At 38.4% G+C, this 22,452-nt stretch overlaps 1 protein-coding gene across 1 annotated transcript in view; it reads right to left on the reverse strand.

Moving 5' to 3' along the window:
- The window catches only part of ADCY1 (adenylate cyclase 1), a 216,805-nt gene that overhangs the window by 73,009 nt on the left and 121,344 nt on the right, over window positions 1–22,452 (reverse strand). Inside the window, exons 5-6 of the mRNA XM_081932154.1 lie at window positions 16,968–17,095; window positions 7,300–7,458 (exon numbers count right to left, since the gene is read on the reverse strand). Coding sequence (XP_081788280.1) covers window positions 7,300–7,458; window positions 16,968–17,095 — 287 coding nt within the window. The remainder of the gene's footprint in view (window positions 1–7,299; window positions 7,459–16,967; window positions 17,096–22,452) is intronic.

Raw genomic sequence — 22,452 nt, forward strand, 5'->3', positions numbered from 1 at the left:
ACAAGTGAGCGGCCTCAGGGTCGAGCTCTGCTCCCCTGCCAACATGCATTGCGTCCGGTCGGAGAGGTAGGAGCAGAACCACTGCAAAACTGTGCCCCTTACTCCCAGCCCCTCCAGCCGGTGCAATAGGATACCATGGTCGATAGGTCTAATAGGACCAGGATAGAGGAACAACCCCTATCCCTGGCCCTCCAGAGATCATCCACCAATGCGACCAAGGCCGTCTCTGTGCTGTGACCGGGCCAGAAGCCGGACTGGCGCGGGTCTAGATAATTGGTTTCTTCCAGGTGACGTGGGAACTGTTGCGCCACCACACTCTCTACAACCTTCACTAGAAAGGGAAGGTTGGAGACAGGACGGTAATTAGCTAGCTCAGTTGGGTCCAGAGAAGGCTTCTTGAGTAAGGGCCTCACGACCGCCTCTTTCAAGGCAGCCGGTAAGGACCCCTCACTCAGTGAAGCATTCACTAGCCCCAGGAGCCAGCCTCGTGTAACCTCCCAGGATGCCAGTACAAGCCAGGAGGGACACGTGTCCAATAAACATGTGGTGGCTCGCAGTCGCCCACGTAACCTGTCCAAATCCTCGGCAGCAACAGAGTCAAACTCTTCCCAGAATGGTCTCTCAAGACCCGCCTCCGACGTCCCCTCTAGACCGCTGAGGGGGACCCATTCACTCCGGATTTGAGCGATTTTGTCCTGCAGATATTCCCAAAATTCCTCTGCCCTTCCCTGTAAGGGGGCTTCCCGCGGCCTCTGATACAAGAGGGAGCGGGTTACCCGAAACAGGGCGGCAGGGCGGTTGTCTGCGGACGCAATAAGAGCGGCACAATGTCGACGCTTGGCCACTCTTAATGCCACAAGGTAGGTCCGGAAATAGGCTCTTACCTGTGTTCGGTCAAATTCGGAGCGTGAGGATCTCCATCTGCTCTCTAGGCGTCTCTTGTGGCGTTTCATCCCCCTAAGCTCCTCGGTAAACCAAGGGGCCAGGGTGGTTCGTTGCCGCAGGAGAGGCCGCAGAGGCGCAACCCGGTCTAGGGCCCCGGCAGCCGCACTGTTCCATGCGGCCACCAGGTCCTCCATCCGGGAGCGGGTCAGGGCTACAGGAAGTGGCCCAAGCTCCGTCAGAAACCTATCCGGTTCCATCAGGCGCCTGGGGCGGAACCATCTAGGACATTCTGGTTCCGCCTCCCCGCGGTGGGGGGTAGCGCCAGGGAAGTCAAGCCGAAGAGATGAGTGATCTGACCATGACAGGTGCGTAATAACTAGGTCCCCTATTCCCAGATCACTCGTCCACTGGCCAGAGACAAAAACGAGGTCCACCGTGCGACCTCCCTCGTGAGTGGGGCCCTGAACTATTTGAGTCAGGTCCATGGCTGTCATGGAAGCCATGAACTCCCGAGCTACCTCGGATGCTTCACCCATCGACGGCAGGTTGAAATCCCCCATGACCAAAAGTTTGGGGGTCTCAACCGCCATCTCTGCGATCAGCTCGAGGAGTTCAGGCAGGGCCACTGATGCATAGCGAGGAGCCAAGTATACAATCAGCAGGCCCAACTGCCTCCTTGAGCCCCATCTCACGCCGAGAGACTCGCACCCGGAGTATACAATCAGCAGGCCCAACTGCCTCCTTGAGCCCCATCTCACGCCGAGAGACTCGCACCTGGATTTAAACCATTGGATTTAATGTTATAACTCTACAAGTCTAAAATTCTTAACTGTAAAATCCAAGCTTTAGCTAGACTCTGACAGGATGCTTATGTGTAAGAAAATGGAGGAAATGAGAAGAACATCAGGAGACACAGAATCCTTAAGGCCCTTTTTGGATGGATATACAGCTAAAATACATGAACTAATTCAGGCAAATTGAACATAGCTTGAATCCAAACTTCATACACTTTCAAAGGAACTCTGTAAGGAGAGACAACATTTGACTGGAGATATCAAACAGATGATTGAGTGGATCTTATGGAACACAAACTGGAGAAGAAAGATGTTATGCATGAAGCTGATCTGATTTTTTTTAGATGAATATGGTAATTCATAGTAGCAGAAATTGATCTTAATAAAATTGATAGTAGTTGGACAAAGTAAAAGTAAAATTTTCAAATATCTTATTTGAAATTTTCAAATATCTTATTTACTGCCCTTTTCATATGAAAATTGGATTATGCTGGGGAATTGGAGTGGAGCGAGTTCCCCAGTTTTGGATAAAACATTCATCAAAGGGATTAAATTCTCCCAGGGTAAATTACCAAAGGCTTTGTTTGAGACGATGGACAATTTAGCATTAATAGATTTGTGGAGGCAAAGAAATGGCTCAGCTAGAGAATATACTTTTTTCAGAAAGATATAAATCTTTTTTCAAGGATTCATATGATGAGGACTTATAAAAACATTGCAAATAAAATTCTAAATCTTTTTTTCTGATTACTATTCTTTTGGCATTTAGAAAAAAAGATTTTGATTTACAGATAAGGATTAAATGAATCTATTTTGCAAAAGGAGACAATTGCAAATAACTATAAAAAAATTTAATGAATATTTTGATAATAATCTAGATATAGAGATACAGATTTAATGAATGTTTAGAATGCTTTATATGACTGTTTATATGTCACAGCAGGTAAAAATTATTGTAAATTGTGATTTAACTAATTTATGTGAAACTCAAAAGGGTAAAAGAAAAGGATGTCCCTTGTCTCTTTTGTTGTTTATTTTGGGGTTGGAAACTTTGAACAGAGATATCAGGAAAAATGAAAAAATAACAGGTATCAAAAAGAAAGTTTATAAATTGAGGGAATCGGCTGATGATTTGGTTGTTATCTTGTAAGGCCCCCCAAATAATATAGAATATTTGATGAGGAAATTAAATGAATTTGGGGTTTTTAAATAAACAAAAAGGAAATAACAATGCTTTTTAAGAATATGATCTCACAAGATTTTGATATATCGACTAAAAAAGTCTGGTTTTAGAGATGAGAAAAAGATGAAAATATTTGCGGGTCATACTGATAAAGACAAAACCATTTCAAAATAATTATATGCCTTTCTGGAATGATATTCAAAAGGACTTATTTAGGTGGGATAAACTGCATTTTTCATTATTGGGTAGAATTTCTGTAATTAAAATGAATGTCTTACCAAAGATGGTTTTTTTGTTTCAGATGTTACCAATACTTGCAACTGATACTCCATTAAACAATGGCAGACAGATATTTCTAAACTTATATGACAAGGAAAAAAAACCAAGAATCAGATATAAACTACTGGGCTTCCGGCTGTGCTTCCAGTGGTGTCAGAGGCAAGGACTGTGAGCTCCACGGCCATGCTCTGAGCTCTGCATGTCAGAGGGTTCTGAAAGGAGTCATAGCAAACATGGCATTTAGCAGGTTCTGACCAGATCTGGAGGACTGATAGTGGAAATTTTGAGTAGTTCGGAGAACCAGTAAATACTACCTGACTGCCCCGCCATCTATTCTTTGCCTCCTGAGTCCCAGCTGATTGGAAGGAAATGGGGATTTTGTAGTAACCTTCCCCTGGAATGGAGAGGGAATGGAGATTTTACAGTATCCTTCCCCTGTCATGCCTGCCACGCCATGCCCACCAAGCCATGCCCACAGAACTGGTAGTATTTTTTTTGAATCCCACCACTGAATGATAGCCACCCTATAGAGATGGTGAAGTAAAGGGGGGCACCTTGCAGGTCAAGGAGAGCTGCATCTCTCCTCCCTGACTTGGAAAATCCCACTCATCCGAAGATGAGGAGCAGTGGCAGTCAACATGGCTGCCATGAAGCTGGGGACAGCCAGAAAGTACAGGAGCGAAAAGAACAGTGAATAGAGGTGGTTTCTGGGTGAGATGATGTTTTGTTTCTTTAAAAATTATCCCAAGGAAAACAAAAAAATTCTAGAGAAGAGGTTCTAAAAATGTAACCGTTTAAGCGGTAAAAGAAAATATTTTTGATAGAGATCTATACTGAAAAATAAGTTGACAGCACCATCAACTGGTGAAGGAAAAAGTGACACCTAGACTCCTGGAAATTTACAGAGGAGAAAAGGAATCTGATATTTGGTGGCTGTGACTTTTAACTGCCTTATGCTTACCACAGATGGAAATAAGAAAGACATTTTATATAAAAGACACTGGGAATTTAGAATAAAAGTCTAAAACCACAGAGAAGACTTAAAGAACTTGGAAAATACCTTGGACTATTAAAGTATTGAGTAAATGCTGGAACTGGCTCATTTAAATAATTGACTTTGTTTTGAATGAAATGGATTTTGAGTGAAATAAATACCTGCTGGAAAAATGACCATGGAAATTTGAGAGGACAGCCCCATTTACAAATGATTGGAAATTTGGACTCTTTCTGAACTGAACTGTGACTTTATTGTTTATGTCACCTTTATTGTTATTATAACTGGAGTTGAAGGAACAGCTATTATAACTGGAGTTGAAGGAACAGCAGGAAATAACACTTTTTAATGAGATGACTTCATTGTTCCAAAATATTAAGCTTTCAATGGATGGTATAGATGAGAAAATGGAAAACATTTTGCACAATGAACAAAGATCAAACTGCCCATGAAGTGGTGGAAGCAACAGAAAGTCTAGATGAAATGGATTACTCAAGCCAGCAAATTGAATATGAACAGGGGAAAAATATGGATCAGAAAAAACAGCAAATGAAGCAACAGCTTGATAAAGTGAAAGACCAGATAGATGGCAAACAAAAGGAGCAGAGAGAACAGATGGATTGGCCACATCAACAAATAAATCAAGGAGTGGAGCAAAAACCAGCTGATAAAGGAAGAAAGACCGAAGAAAATATAACAGACAAATAGACAACTGGAGAGACAGGAAGATACCTTTGATAAGGAGATTGGGACATGGACAGACATCTAGGAGAATTGGCAGTATAAGATTGTACTGGGAGAAAGGTTTAGATTGAACAAGTTATAGATGAAGATAGAGACAAAGATGAGGAGTGTGGGAGGCGAATTAAAAAATGAATAAAAATTGAAGCACTAAAGAGGAGAAGAGAGAATGGATAGAAAAAATTGCCCTTTAAATATTAGAGTAGTTTGATTGTAAGCTGAAAGAAGCACAAATAAAATTAGATAGGGGAAATATTAGAATATAATTTTTAATAGAATGAATAAAAATAATAGAAAGATTAGAAGTTTACAAATGTAAGACATTTTTTATGTTTAAAAAATATAATGAGGATTACTTAAATTTGATGTATATAATGTTTAAACAATATAATGATTACTTAAATTTGATAAATTGATTACTAATATTGTTACTGTGAATTGGACTAATATGAATGATACCCAGAACCAACTCTGTTCACACACAATATGAATGCATATTTAAAATAACAACAACAACAACAACAACAACAACAACAACAACAAATTGCAGCTTCTTGCAATAACACCAGCGGAACTGCAAAAAACTGTGCTACTCAGAACATCTTATATTTTAAGAAGGTACTTGGTTGATACCTAGGATGCTGGCAGCAAACCGTATCAACCATTAGCACCAATCAATGGTATTTGTGATGCATTTTTGAATGTTCAGTTGGCTGTGTTTCATGTTTAATGAATAAAGAATTAATAATAATTATTATTATTATAATTGAGAATGAAGAAATGATAAAGGCAGTAAAACCAGAAGAAGGCTACAAGTACTTGGGGATTTTAGAGGCCTCTGACTTAATGCATAATAAAGTCAAGGAATTAACCTCAGCCAAGTACATTCGACGAATTCGCAAGATATTAAAGTCCAAACTGAGTGGAGGAAGCATCATAAAAGCCATAAATACCTGGGCTATACCTGTGATTCGATACTTTGCAGGAATAATTGACTGGATCCAGATAGAGTTGGACAATTTGGACAGAAAAACAAGGAAACCTATGACAATGAATCATGCTTTGCACCCTAAAAGTGATGTTGACCGATTATATCTACCAAGAGCAGAGGGTGGTGGAGGACTCCTACAAGTAAAGCAGACTGTGGAAGAAGAAAGGCACAGCTTGAATGATTACATCCAGAAAAGTGAAGAACCAATGATTTAGTAAATAAAGGAGGCCTTTTGAAGACAATTAAGTTAAAAGCTGAATATAAGAAAGAAATAATTGAGAAGCGAGCTGAAAATTAGAAAAGCAAAGCTATGCATGGCCAATACTTGAAAAGTATTTAAGGCAAAGCTGACCAAAAACTAACTTGGAATTGGTTAAGATCAGGAGTACTGAAAAAAGAAACAGAAGGCTTTATTTTGGCAGCTCAAGAACAAGCCTTAGCCACAAACTGCACGAAGGCAAAAATTCAACATGTTACCACCAACAGTAAATCACAAAATACCGGGACTTGCAAATTGAAGTTGAGCGACTATGGAAAAAGAAAAAGAAAGCATGTTTTGTCCCAATTGTAATTGGAGCCCTTGGAGCAATACCTAAAGGGCTACCTCGCTATTTGGAAATTCTAAATTTACCTGACTTGAACATTCTGATTCTACAAAAAACCACCGTACTTGGAACAGTCTATATTCTCTGATGTTACTTTAACAGTTCCTAAGTCCTTGGTTAGGACTTGAGCTGCTGACCTACCAACCAGCCCCAAAGGCTGTGAATCTCACCAAAGATTAACCAAATAATGATGATGATGATGATGATGATGATGATGATGATGATGATGATGATGATATAAACTACTACAAGATGTTAAGGAAAGAGGGGGCTTGGGTTTACCAGATTTGAAGCTATATTTTGATGCTTGTTGTTTGGTCTGATCTGGCTAAAAGAATGGGTGAACCTTCAGAATAAGAGATTACTTGCTTTAGAAGGTCATGAATTAAGATTTGAATGGCATGGTTACTTATGGTATGATAAAATTAAAGTAAATGTTGATTTGCATGACCACTTTGTTAGACGCGCCATTCTAAGAGTTTGGAATAAATATAAAACAAGGTTTTCTACAAAAATGCCTCTTTGTGTGTTCCCTCATCAAGTTTTTTTTAGAAAAAAAATGATGGCAAAATGAGGCAGGTAGACATATGGTAAAACAATATATTTTTATTTTGATGATCCTATCTTCAAGTCTAAGGAAGAGCTAGAATCAGAAGGACATGTCTGCCACTGGTTTACATACTTACAATTAAAAGAAAGGTTTAAATTAAACAAATAGAGTTATGGATTTGACTTTGTCTAGCATTTCACTGTATTTTTATAGCAGTGGCATCAATATGCAACTTGTGCTTTATAAATAAATAAATGGCAAGCATGTTGTGACTTACCCAGGCAACCCTCCAGCTTCCATTACATTAGCAAGAGTCACATCATTTGACCAAACATCATATTGCCATTTTCGAAGACCCAGAACTCCACAAAGAACTCTTCCAGTGTGCAAACCAACTCTCATATTGAGATCTACTTCAGTGGCTTCAGCCACTGATCTGAAATATAGAAAAATCAGAATATTATTTATCAAAATATTACCTTTTTTACCTTTCCCTCATAAATCAAAGTTTTAAAAACTTCAGTGTTATTACTACAGATACTATATGGGTTACATTGGCAATTGAGACCAGAATTACCATTATTATATAGTGCTTAGTCATAAAACCTAAGGTCATGTGACCACATTGCTTAGCGATAGCAATCATGCAGTTCTGGATAACACTGTAACACCAAAAGAATCACCAGGTTGTTGTACAAGAAAATACTTAATTCAGGTGTGTGGGTGATAATCCAAGAATAATATTCAAAATTTTATTGATTATTTACATTGATAATATTAATGAAGCTGTATGCAGACATTATACAAAGAATTCAGTGTATGATTAAATTTTTAAGCCTGGGACAATGTCAGTTTTGCTTGAAAAGATTAGAATTTTCCACAATCATGCCCTGTGGGATAGTGGAGAGATTTCATTGCACTGATTCAAAAAAATAAGCCGTTCCCACTATGTTTATATATTCTATGGTACAAGCACTCATTGAGTTAAAACTATTAGGGTGTCAGCATTCCAAATAACATCCAAAATTAAATCAGAATCCAAGGCAAAGTATTGCTCAAAGTTCCAATTTATTAAGAGAGTCATGTTGGCACATCTGTGAAAACCCTTGGATTCTAGAAAGGAATTTTATTTTGACAACATCACATTCTACTCCTTACTATTCCCCCTCCCAATTCCCCACTAATAAAACAGCATAGTAGAATAGAATATTAGTGTGGCAGGTGAAAGATCCCAAAAGGAACCAGTTGCAGGCCTGACAGGAGGTCTCTCCTGAGAAGAAAAATGTTTCCTGAAAAGAGAATAATGTAAGGGTTAACATAACAGATTTAACCACCTCCCCCCCGGGGGGGCACCCTTTGGCTTATAGGGAAACTTACCATGGAATTGTTTTCTAACTTATCCACTTGGGTTCCAGCTTTTCATCCAGGTAGCTTCGGACAAAGGGTATCTCTTCTAATGCACTAAATACTGTAAGTGACCCCTATACAGCCTGGAGTCTAAGATTTTTTTCACCTCATAATGTGTCTCCCCTTCTATCACTATAGGAGGAGGGGAGCTTGGGTGGATGGTCTTATGCTGGACCCAATTACTGGCTTCAACAAGCTACAACAGAATACTGGGTAAATTTTCCCTAGAATTCTGAGTAGACTGAGTTGAACTGTAACCGGGTTATAATTATCTTCACTATTGGGAATGGACCTAGAAATGTTGGGCCCAATTTCTTGCTAGGCATTCGTAATCTTATGTATTTGGTAGATACAAAAACTTTGTCCCCCACACGAAAGGGGGGTTGGAGCGAGCGGTGTTTATCAGCTTGCTTCTTGTAGGCTTCTGCCGCTTCCGCTAGAGCTTTCTTTGTATTTTTCCATCCTTTCTTTAGTGTGTCCATCCATACATTCAGAGACATGGAGGAGGAAGGTTCTCTAGGCAGCTCAGGCATGGGAACAAATTCAATGCCACTGGTAATCTGGAAAGGAGTTAATACAGTGCTGCTGTGGACTGCATTGTTGTATGCCACTTCGACGAAGGGTAGCACGTCTGACCAGTTGTCTTGCTGATACTCCACGTAACACGTGATGTATTGTTCCACCATCGAATTGGCCCTATCTGCTACCCCGTTCGTGCTCGGATGAATCACTGAGCTCAGTCCTTGTGTGGTCCTTAGGAATTCTTTCCCGAACATGGCGGTGAACTGGACTCCGCGGTCTGAAATGATCCTCTTGGGCACCTCATGCAGACAATACATGTGTTTCACAAATATTTTCACTAATTTCTTTGCAGATGGCAACCCTGAGCAAGCAATTAAATGTGCCTGCTTGGAAAACAAATCAACGACTATTCAGATTACTCTATTCCCACTGCTGTCTGGGAGCTCGAAGATTAAGTCCATTGCGATCTCTTCCCATGGTTGGCTAGGGCTGGCCACTTGTTGTCGTAGTCCAGGGGGCTTCCCAGGCCGTGTTTTCAGTGTTGCACAAGTAGCACAGCTTTTTACATAATCTTCCATTTCTGATTTCATCTTTGACCACCAAAATTGACACCTGGCAAGGTGGAGCATTTTTAGGAATCCAAAGTGGCTTCCTAGTTTTGCATCATGGCTTTGCTGTAAAACTTCCAGCCTCATCCCTGCAGGGACATATAGTTTGGACCCCTTCCAGGCTACGCCATCTTTCATCATTAGGATGTCCTTGTTATTGATGAACCACGGGCCTGCCGGGATGGCATCTCTCCCATCCATGACCTGGGAAGAAAGCCCATCCCAGTGGTGCTTGATTCACAAGCTGCAACCCAAACATCAGTGGCTGGCTAGGGGGAGATATAGACCAAGCCCCTATCTTCTGGCTGGATTGATTTTGCCATGTTGGTGGCCAAGCAGGCAGCTACTAGTATCTCTCCCATCCATGACCTGGGAAGGAAGGCCAACTCGGTGGTGCTTTGTTCACAGGCTGCAGCCCAAACATCTGTGGCTGGCTAGGGAGAGATGTTGCCCAAGCCTCTTTCTGATGGCTGGATTGATTTCCCTATGTAGATGGGGGATCTGTCTTCAGAGTAATGGGTCATTTCGCTTGTCGCTGTGTGGAAGGAGTAAAAATCTTCAGTCCAGTAGGTTGCAGTGCCTTTGCTAGGGAAGGAGGGGGGTTTCACTCATGTTCGGTTGACAAGTTGGTCTTGGAGGCTCCAATCATCTGGTTGGCTACTGGTGATTGCTTTTGTCCTCTCCAGCCATGTATTGAAATAGCCCTTTCAACTCCCTCCGGTTCTGACAGCATATCTCTAGACACTATAAATCTTCACTTTTCCTCCTCCACAGATTCCTTCACAACTTGGGAAGGTTTGCAAAGAAGTGACCTGTTATCTGCTTCTATTCCCATGGTTGCTATCTTCATCTTCACTGATATTTTATGTTGACCCAGATCAGGTCAGTGATGGGAGTCAGCACATCTCTCAGCACCCCATGCAGGGGTAGCTGGTGAAATATTTTAAGGGAGATTCAGGTTAATGTCAGTGTTCCAAATAACATCCAAAATTAAATCAGAGTCCAAGGCAAAGTATTGCTCAAAGTTCCAATTTATTAAGAGAGTTATGTTGGCACATCTGTGAAAACCCGAATCTGAGCTTCCTGGGTTTTCCCCATCTAGTTAAAAGATCATGATCTTTCCCCCACACCCACAAATCCATCGCAGGGTCCAATCTTCCACTGCCATGATGGCAATTCCACTCATCCGTTCCAGTCAGGTGCAGAGGTGTAGAGACAAAGGATGACCTTGGATTCTAGAAAGGAATTTTATTTTGACAACATCACATTCTACACCTTACTATTCCCTCTCCCAATTCCCCACTAATGAAACAGCATAGTAGAATAGAATATTAGTGTGGCAGGCCAAAGATCCCAAAAGGAACTGGCTGCAGGCCTGACATAGTGATCCTGGCAATTACAGTTTTAAATTGTCAAGGTCGTAAAGCAGATCACTATGTGCCCTGACTTAATTTTATGATCTTTTCTGGCCATTAAATGGTCATTAAACAAATGTGTTGGACATTAAATGAACCTGTTGTTCGCTACAAGTCAGATCTTGATATAAACTGGAAGTAAATGCTGGTTTCTGGCAAAACCATTGTAAATTGCAGTCAACTAACCACATGCAATGCAAATGGCTCAAAATGTGGGTTGGTTATCAAGTGCCTGAAATGACTTGGGGAGGCAGAGCAATGTCAGAATTTTGAAATCAGGTCACTAAGCAACTGGTCATAAATCAAGGATTAACCATATTAATAAGTCAATTAAAGAACTAAGAAAGGAAGATTAAGAAAGGAAGGCAAGACTATGATGAAGAGGATCACACAGCTCATCGTATCAGGTATATTACAATAATGCTATTCTAGAAAACAGCTGGTGGAAGCATGATGGAGGTGGTACATTCATCCTTTCTCTTCTTGATCTCTCTTCCTTTTGATATTATTAAACATAGTTTAATATGTATCCTTTTGGGCTACCTTAGGAAGTTGGAAGCAATATGGTTTTGTGCTGCCTCACCTCCTTCCTCCAAGACCAATCTCAATCATTGTTGATAGGCAATAGGAGGTCCAGTGGAGGCCCCTGCTTTGTGGAGTGTCATAGGACTTGGTAATTTCCCCACTCCTTTTTAACATCTACATGAAACTGCTGGATGAGATCAACCATGACCATAAGGTGAGGTATCACCAACATGGTGGTGAAGCCCAGTTATATCTCTCCATCCCAGTTGAAGTGAGTTGGATGTTATTTTGCACTGCCTGGAAGCTGTGTAGCCCTGGATGGGGAACAACAGACTTTAGGTGAATCCTGGTAAGGTGGAGTGGCTGTGGGTGGGCCCCACTATATGCAGTAGCTTTTCATCTTTGGTCTTAGATTGGTTTGCATTTAGATGGGTTTGCCCCAGACAGAGTTGGTACTTAATCTGAAGTCTTGGACTCATAAAGAACAGGTGGAAGTCATGCCTAGGAGGGACTTTGCTTAACTTGATACTATGTGGAGATGAAACAAACTAAATGTTAAAAAGTTATTTATGTAGTTACTTATCAAGCATATCTAAATTATATTAAAGTAACCAAAATATATTTACAATCCCCAAGGCATGTCACAACTTTTGAGCATCTCTAATATTTGAAAATGGAAAGTTGAAAACTTTGACACTCTCTAATGGTGGTTCTATTGTTTCCTGAATAGGGGGGCCTTCCATTTGGTCATTTATGTGATGATCATCTCCCATTTAGACTATTGGAACGAGCTCTACATGGGGCTATCCTTGAAAAGTATGCAGAAACTTCAGCTGGTACAGAATGTGATTTTGAGGCACCCAAAATAGCACATGTAACATCTCTGCTTTTTCAACTGCATTGGGTGTCACTTTGCTCCTGGATCCAATTCAAGATGTTTCTTATAACCTATAAAATCCTACATAGATGGGTACCTATGGAACAATCTTCATCTCATTGTATCAACCTATCCCATCCACTCAGGCACGGAAGGTATGTTGCAGACCCTGACAGATAAAGAGCTTTGGCAGGTGGGATCTAGGTAAAGATCCTTCCCTGTTATTTCATCCTGTGGAATGTTCTTGCCTTGGATGCGAGACAGGACTCAACTCTCCTGGCCTTCCAAAATGAAGTTAAAGTATGGCTCTGTAGCCCTACTTGGGGAATGCAGAGGAGCCCACAGCCATGAGGATGGTTAATGCCCTGAAAGTTCTCCCTTTGCTTTTCAATTAATTTTAACAGTGGTTTTAGTCATCCTTGTCTGTTTTGAAATTTTAATTTTTATGTACTCTTTTCATGGTTTATTATTTTACTGTACACAGCCAGACTCCCTTTATGAGGAAGATGGGTGGTTCCAAAATGTGATGAATAAAATAAATACATAAATATGTACTGTTTATAGGAAAACAATGAAATTTATTACATTTTTGGGCTTCCAGTTTGGCATCACGGCGAGATGGTTGGAGATAGCAGGGCTCTGTGAATCCCGGCTGATGTGTCTCCTATAGGAGGCCTTAAGGGACCAAGATCACCCTGGAAGAGTGACAAAGAAAGGAGGGATTCCTTGTTGATTGCAGAAGATTGCAGGTGGCTCCCCTGCTAGATCCGAGGCGCCCTCCTGATCAACGGAGAACAGAGACAGTGATTGCGGTCGGAATAAAGCAGAGACAACTGAAGGAGAAATGAGCTGGAGCAGTGTGTGAGCAGAGGATTGGAACTGGGTGGTATGATTTTCAACTTTTTTATTAGAGACCTCTGCTAGATAAAACAATTTCTGAAAGACTCCAAAGCGTAGAAAGCTGCAAATTAATACACAGAGAAAAAATAAAAACCTAAAGAGAAATGAAATTTTAATGGAAGAATATGAAGTTTCAAAATATAGAAAAACTGAAATGGAATTTGTGGTGCTGTGAAAATTTATTTTGATTTGCTGGAAATATTGATTAACTGCAGGAAGAAATTATGTAAAGAAAAATTGTTTTTTTCTTTTGTTGAACTTTGACAATCACCTGTTAGAGCTTCTGTTTCATTTTGGTACTGGAACTTAGAGTTGGAATGTCATCTACTGGCCAAAGAGGAGACTATATTATTATATGGCTGGAAAAGACTTTGAAAAAAAAAGTCAGGCCTGATAAAAAAGAAAGGAAAGTCAGGATTGATAAGAAGAGAAACGAAGTGAAAGGCAAATAACATCTGCAAGGCCATATTTTTGTTTTTCTTTTCTATCTACTTGTTTTCTGGTAGGTTGGGAGTAACTAGTTAGCCATTTGAAATTTTTCAAAGAAGCATGGATTATAAATAATAGGAGTTGCCCTTTAAATTGATCATCTGAATTTGTGAATTAATGAGATTTGATGGGTCATTCTGGATTACAAATACTGTTTGATGAAATGTTTTATGAGAAGAAAGAAGAAACAAGAACTATAAATTTGAATAATTCAGAGGGAGCAAAATGGCAGATTTTGAGGATTACAAATATTGTGGATTTTGAGGAACAGTTCAGGGACTCAGCAAATTCTTCTAATATTGTTTTTGGACTCTTGGACACTTTTAATATTGTTTTTGGACACCTGGGACCTCGATGGATTGCTAAGTAACTTTTAGCCCACTAAAATAAAGCAAAATGTCACAACAAGGAAAAACAAAAACATCCCAAACAGAAATACTATTAATGCTTCAAGATATCCAGCTATGACAGGGAACCATTGAGAGAGATGATGGAACTGATGCATGATACAGATGTAAGATCAGGAAATCTCCAGCAAATGATAATGAAAAATGAACAAAAAATGCAGACAATAGAGGAAAATTCAGAAAGAGTAGAGTAAAGATTAGAGTAGATAAATCAACAAATGACACAAATGGATAAAGATACAGAAGAGATAGTAAAAATTATTGAAATACAACAGGAAGTATTTTTCAAGAGGCCAAAATGTAGAAGAGAGTAAAGAGAAAGGTCCCCTAAAAAGGATGAAAGAGTCATTGATGGGTATTTTAGAGAGTAGGCAACAAGAGGCAGATGTGGAGGAAATATTTAGACTAAACATGAGTGATGAAGAGGGATCCAAGATCCCAAGGAAGGAGCATGAGAGATTGATCAAAAAGTCAATAAGAGTGGAAATATTAAAAAGGGTGAGAGATGATGGATAGATGCAGAATACCTCCTAATATGGATTTGTTTTACTAAAGATTAGAAAATAAAGTTAGAACTTAGAAATTGGGAAAATGTTATTATGCATCTGTCACATGATATAAGCTACTATAACTGTTATGTAAATATTAGAAATTGAAAGACTAGTACCATGTATATTTAAATAGTAACGGGTAAGAGATGATGGATAGATACATAATACTTTTTAATATGGAAATAGTTGTATTAGGGGTTAGAAAAAAGAGGTAGAAAGTAGAAATGGGAAAAACATTAATATGTATACTTACCAAATATAATACATTATATTTATATACATATACATTGCAAATTGTAGAAGTTGAAAGAGTTTTTAAATATACCTAAACAGTATTACTACTGTTATTAGTACTCTGTTTAAGGTAATTTGACCCAGACAATGTACTATTCACTAAGTACTCATATATGTTAAAGAAAAAAAACCATAAATAAAATCATTAAAAAAAGAATATGTCTTTTATGCAGAGGCAACATGGGATTTGCTGCTGGGGGATATTATAATTTTAGTTGTAAACACTTGACGAGATTGCTGGTTATACACTAATGCTTTTCTTCATGCCTTTGGATAGTCCTGAAATTAGACTATGGGACTCATAATTTTGTAGAAGTACTAGTACTAACAGATATAATGCTTCTGTCTAAAAGTGTTCTTGAGGTTAGTGTGGTTTGTTTTTCATTAACAGAAAATTCAACTGGTCCCTATTAGCACCCTGTAGAGGAAATTCTTTAAGACAAATGATGCATGAGAAAAATGACAAATAAAGGTCTACCGTCTGGTAAAAAAAAAAGAGAGAAATTCATTACATTTACAAATATTTCTTAGCTATTTAACAAAAACATTTTATTTACTGAGAACTACATGTTAAAAGAAAACTATGGAATTTCTTGTGAACTCTCAGATTATTCAACCCTGCTTTTTTAATAGTATCATTTGTCTAATTGCAAGTTAGTAGAATTTTTGTTCAAAACTTTTGATTTTCAAGTGCAATACTCAGCTATGAAAGTGCAATACTCAGCTATGATTATGTGTACTGTGAATCAATGCTCCCCAACAATGGAGAGAAAGATACAAGAGTTGCAATTCAATACAACCACCTTGCACCCAACACAATGTTGCATTTTCTTCCCCCTATGCCCCTTATTTTCCAGTAGATAATCTTATTATGTTCTATTTGAAGTAAAACTCCATCTGCTTTTGAGAAATACATTGCTTACAAAATTTTTGCAAATTTCTCTTTTAATTCCAGTTTGAGTGCACCTATTACAGTGGCATTTTTCTTAATGTTTTCCTTACAATCTTCACTTTAGGGACAAAATGCAATCAGGTAACATTCAATATATTTATTTTACTTTTGCTTGCTTTTGTTCAAATTTTGCTAAATTGATTTATTTTCAGATACAACTTCCATGCAGTGCTTCCATTGACAAGCATTTGTTTATTTTGCATATGATCCTAATTTACTTATATTTTCTTATATCAGAGAGTTATGCATATTTATCTTAGATTGCTATGACAGCTGATAAAAAATGGAATGTTCATATCAAAGAAAAATTGCAGAGATCACCATGCAATATTTAAATTACTGTTTTATAGTTTTATTTATGTAACTAAGCAAACATGGCCCACAGAAAAATATTGTTATAAAGAATTGTTTTCAAAGATAAAAATAAAACATTATTCTGAATTTTTTTTATCTCCCTTTGTTTCTGTGATAGAGTGAGTATTAATTTTATGACAAATAAAAAAAATCCTTATACTGTTCCTCTGAAGTTTTCCATGAAAAGTTAATCCTTAAAACTCAGAAATAAAAAATGCACAGCAGTTCTTAGCTAAGCAAAGGAGGATGAAGTTGTAAAGCTCTGCTATTTCTTACTGATGAAAGTGAGCACTGTTTTTTTTCCCCAGAAGATAAATTCAGTGAATCTTTAGTCTTTTAAATCCCCTGTTATAACACACTGTTCTACCAAAGCAAATTTCTTGGGGGAAAAATTGGGTCTTTAGAGCAGGACGTTTTCATAACATGAGACTCACAAAGCTGAATGAGGCAGTTTTCCAGGGGCTGAACATTTTCCACACCATTTCTGTATTCAACATTGAATAATGCTGCAGCCTAAAGTAATGAGAGGATCTTGCTTCTTGCTTTAATCTTTTTTGCTCTATTCACAAACTTCTCTTAAAATGATTAAATGATTGGATTTTTTTTGCCTAAAATACATTACATTAAGCATGTAAAGTACTTACGTGATGGTGTCAATCATATCCAATCCCATTTCAACACAGCAATGAGCATGATCAGTTTTGGGCTGGGTCAATCCTGATACACAATAGTAACAGTCACCAAGGATCTTTATCCTTCTGCAATGGTTTTCCTTTAATGAAGGAAAGATAGGGAGAGGAGTAAAGTTAGCTTAACTGAACACCTTTCTATAATAACTAATTTTAATTATCTAACACTGTTGCCTTAGATGTATCACAGTCCATCTCTTTTATGAAGTCTTGGTTTACTATTTTAATGCTTCATTTTTAAATGGACAATCTCATCTTAAATAATCTTACTTAGTATACATAGAAATATTATGTGTCCTTAAATATCTGCAGCTGTATAAACCTGCATTCTGTTATTCTTGGTTTTGTCTTGTTTTCTTGTAGTTTCAGCTGCTGTTATATATAAAGATTGGTGACATGGAGGAAGATAGTATGTCAGGGTTGTATACATGGAGTTTATACTACCCAAATGCCCATAATTATCAAATGTAGCAACATGCTAGAAGCAATCAATGGATTACATCTGACTGCCCATGAGAATGGCAAATTAAATGGTATAAAATAAATCAACCATTTCTTAGTGGATGTATACTTTAGAGAATTGGGACTTACTCTTTTAAATGTTTTCTAATGAATGAGGAATGGAAAAGTATTGCACTCTCCTAGCACATGAGCATTCATGATGAACTAAGATGGAACATCTGCTTAAAAAATTGTTGACAGTCAGAATGAGTTCTTTCCTTTGAAACTGATAAGGACTTTATAATCAAAAATACTTAGGAAATTGCTAATTGGGGATATAAAAGAAATCTTTCTGAAAATTCTATATTCTCTCCATCCATTTGTCCATCTATTCAAACACTTTGCAGCTATCCTGTCTGTGCAGCTATCAGCTAGTAGCCTGGACAGGTATGGACTACTGACTTTCCAAAGGTAATTGTAATAAAGGAAATTGCAGTAGGAAATCAGCAAGCTGCAATGGATTACTGAGAAAAAAAGATTTGCTGTTTTCTTTCTTTTTTTGTTTACTGAACAAGCAGATTGTGGCAGGGGGAACAACTTTTTTTTTCCCCCACATTACAGAATCTTGTTCAAGATCATAAAAGTTTAGCTATTTACTTTTACTTTAATTTTAACAAAGTTTAAAATTCGCTTTTTCATATTTGAAAAATATGAGAGGGATCTGTAGGCAGGTCAATGGGAAGAGATCAGTTAGTTCCTCAGAATTGCTTGGCAGAAGAGAGAAATAGTTTGCTTATGCATGTGGTGTGGCCCAACTAGCAACTTGCACAGAAAAATTATCGATCCATAACAGAATAACAGAGTTGAAATTGGGACCCTGGAAATATTGTAGGTAAATCCCCTGAAGTAGGAGACCCATTACCATTTCAGACAAATGGTTGTCCAATTTCTTCTCAAAACCTCCAGTGATGGAGCACCCACAACTTCTGAAAGCAAACTGTTCCACTGATTTATTGTTCTAACTGTCAGGAAATGTCTAGACTAGATCTCTCCTTGATCAGTTTTCATTAACTGCTTCTTGCACTGCTTTGAGGTACTCTGGAGAATAGATTGTCTGTGGCAGTCTCATAGATATTGGAAGACTGCCATCATGTCACTCCAAGCCCTCCTCTTCTTTAAACTAATATTTTATAGGATGTGTCATTTAATGAGATAAAAATCAATTTGTGCATTTTTCTCAATGAGAGGTTCTAAATACAGGTATATGTGTTTGTACACTAAAAATTCAAATCTGCTATTATTTTTGCAATTGCACAATGTTTAGCTTAGTCTGGTAAGTCCATGTTTGATCATATACCCCACAAAAGTCTCTTGTAACCCAAATACTGTTAACTTTATCTTCTCAAAATTACATCTTGAGCTACAGAAATTAAAGGTTTTTTCTGCATTAATTTAGCTAAGTAAAAATAATCCATGGAATCATAAACTAACATTAGAAAACAATTATCTGAGTTACAAATGTTTAAGCAAGTTTCATCAATTCTTCTGATTTGTTCTTGGGCATCAGATGCCAACTTGCTTCTTGGCCTCTAATATAACCCTCATACTTCTCATGTGGAAACATTCTGTTTGCTGATTCTGTGATCTGTTTCACACATCTCTCTATTAATTAGGCATGACTGGGCCACTGTGGTACTTGCATTGGTACATTAATCACCTTTTTTATTTTTTGTTGTAGTCAGTTTAAACGTCAAAAGTGGCTCATATTCACCTTCAGGCCAGTCAATCAGTTCCAGCAAAGTGGCATTGGTTAAAGACATTTTTCTTGCATATACAGAAAAATCTCCCAGTGTGTCATCATCCACACCTCTCAAGTCAATGATCTTTTGCACACCAGCTCTCCTTTCTTGAATGTCATCTGAACACAAAAGTGTCATTTCATAAACATGTACCATGCTGAATGGTTGGCAAAGTAGCATCTTCTATAACCTTCTTTTGCCGTCTGATTTGCTGCATCTGTAACAACATATGATGTGGGCCTTCAATCCAAGAATGTTTTACTTTGATGTTGAACCAGCAAGGGGAGTACATACCAATGATGTATTCCATTAGCATTCTTAAGTTTTGGAGAGTTTCGCCTTTAAAGCCATGTTTTGAAACCCATATTTGACAAAGCCTATTTGCAGTTGTCAACCAGCATAAATGACTTATGGGGCCAGTTTCTAGTAGAGCAAATATGTGGGAAGGTCTCCTGTGTGATCCTATATCCATATGCTTGCTCAGTAGAGAAATCCTTTACAATATTGTTACTCAGTGAAATGAGACTTCATAATTTTTTCCTGGGCTCTCTTTACTTTATTATGGTTAACTACAAGTCTCTTGTCTTCTTTGGTGATCAATGATCTATGATCACTGATGAATCTATGAAGGCAGCTGTGGTAATGGCAGCAGTGCCATGTAGAACAACACCATATCTTATTATCTGCATAGTGACATTTGTTATTTTTAATCTATTATATTCTGTATTTTCTTTTGAAGTAAAGGATTTGCTTTGTGCTTGGTCTAAGCCCTCTTCATAACTTCCATCACATTCCTCTTCCTCGTCATCATCAGTCATCTGTTCTTCATTTTCATCATCAGAGATAATTACTTTATTTGTCAGTATCGAAATGTCTGGAATAATTCTCTGCTTATATTTAATGAGCCTTTGTCTCTCATTGTCTTGGTGTTTTTGCCTTGTCGTTTCTGCTCGGGCACATCTTTTTGTTTGCAACCAGCAGGGCAGCCATATTTGGCACACAAAAAAATTTGACACTTGCAGTTGAGGATGTCAAACAATTTGTCAATTTTCATAGTCTTTTTGACATCTAGCTTTTCTCTACCAAGAGATATGTTTTTGGCTTGATCCCAGCTCTCTTGGATCTTGTTCAAGATTATCACTTGTGAATTTACAACAGGGGTCACAAAAGAACTGTTTGTTCGTTCCCACTTTTCAAGCACTTCTGGATATACATTATGTTTCTTGCAAGACTGGTTGCTGGGTAGTTTCCAGCATCATCACTACTCTACATCCTCTACAACTCTTCATCTTCTCTCGAATAATTTAAATTCCTCTAGCTACACATTCCAGTCATGAGTTTCAGGATATCAAGTTCAGGTAATGACAACGATATCATATTTTCCCTTTTGTACTTGGATTTCAGGTTCACCCTATTTGTTCCTCATACTTTGAGCATTGGTGTACAGACATTTGAGTTCTTTTTGACTGAACCTGTGTTGCTTTCTTCGTCACCTGTTTTCTGTTCCCTTTCTTTCTCAACACTTGGTTGATTGCCCCAAGGTTTACAATTGGAATTACCATATTTTTCGGAGTATAAGACGTACCAGAGTACAGGATGCACCAAGGTTTTGAAGAGGCTTTTTTAAAAAAAAAGTAGGTAGGTAGTTAGAGGGGTATAGAGGGAGAGAAAAAAAGAGAGAAATACAGTAGGTAGGTAGGGAGAGAGAGAAAGTATGTGTCGGCAGGAAGGTAGAGGGATAGAGAGAGGGAAATAGAAAGAGAGAGAGAGAGAGAGAGATACAGTAGATAGATAGGGAGAGAAAGAGTAGGTAGGTAGATAGGTAGGTAGAGAGATAGAGAGAGAGAGAGATAAATATAGTAGGTAGGTAGGGATATAGAGAGAGTGTGTGTAGGTAGGTAGGTAAGTAGATAGGTAGGTAGGTAGGTAGGTAGGTAGGTAGGTAGATAGATAGGTAGAGGGGTATATAGAGAGAAATAGAAAGAGACAGAGAGAGAAGTACAGTAGATAGGTAGGGAGAGAAAGAGTAGGTAGGTAGATAGATAGAGGGAGAGAGAGAGAGAGAGGGAGAGAGAGAGAGAAATACAGAAGATAGGTAGAGAGAGAGAGAGAGTAGGTAGGTAGGTAGATATTTCCAGGTGTATTTATCCATCTGCTGGAGAAGGAAATCGCTGACAATCTGCAGCATCTTAAGATTTTATTTCTGCTGGCACAGCACTCAGTTAAAGAGCTTTCCAAAAGGAAAAAAAAGGTTTTGCATTCTGCAAATCTCCCCAAAATGGCCTGCTTTTCGCAAAAATGGGCCTGTTTTTTTTTAAAAAAATGCATGAATAGCTTGCAGAGTGCTCGGGGGGGGGCAAAAATGAGCAAAAAACGGCCCATTTTCTGCAAAAACAGGCCCATTTTTTGTCAATTTTTTTTGCATGCATAGCCTTACAGAGGCTTATAGAGTGCTGCTGGGGCCTGGGGGGGGGGGGCAAAAATGGCATTTTTGCCCTCCCCAGCCTCCAGGAACTCTCTGAAAGCCTCCATAAGGGTATGCAAGGCCATTTTAGTGAAGGGACCGGGGTTTCGGGAGGCAAAAAATGCTGTATAAGACGCAGCCAGATTTTCAGCCTCTTTTTTGAGGAAAAAAAGTGCGTCTTATACTCCAAAAATACGGTAGTTTCTAAAACTTCGTCTCCCTCCCCATCCAGTTTTAGTTTAAAGCCCTTCAGATAAGGCAAGTCAGCTGGTTTCTAAAAGATATTCTTCGTGGTTCTTGTTATGTGTAGCACCATCCCTTAAGCAAGTGCTTTACTTCCATGGTTCTGCATTCCTTCATTAAGATGCCTACTTTTTGTTGAAAGCACAAAAGAAAAAAAAACACTTGTGTCCCCTTTGGCTTTCATGCACAGTCTCTTGGCATTGTTGTCAGGGATTTTTATGGTCTCATCTATCCCCATGGAAAAGAGTAGAAAGAGATAATAATAAACCCATGGCAAGACACATAACTTTAAAAGTAATATGATCAGATATTATGGGATGGGACCTAATATGGCATTATGATGCTTTGCTTTTTTTCTTTTTCAAGTCTTTCTCCAGATTCAAAATTTCTTTTCTCCTAAATAATTCCTATTGATACGTTTTCTCTTATATTCCACCATTCCATTGAAAACCTGGTGCAATACAAAACAAAATTGTGGCAGCTCAACATATGA

The sequence above is a fragment of the Natrix helvetica genome (genome assembly GCF_964273705.1).
Source record: "Natrix helvetica genome assembly, chromosome: Z".
In the NCBI taxonomy this organism is placed as follows: Eukaryota; Metazoa; Chordata; class Lepidosauria; order Squamata; family Natricidae; genus Natrix; species Natrix helvetica.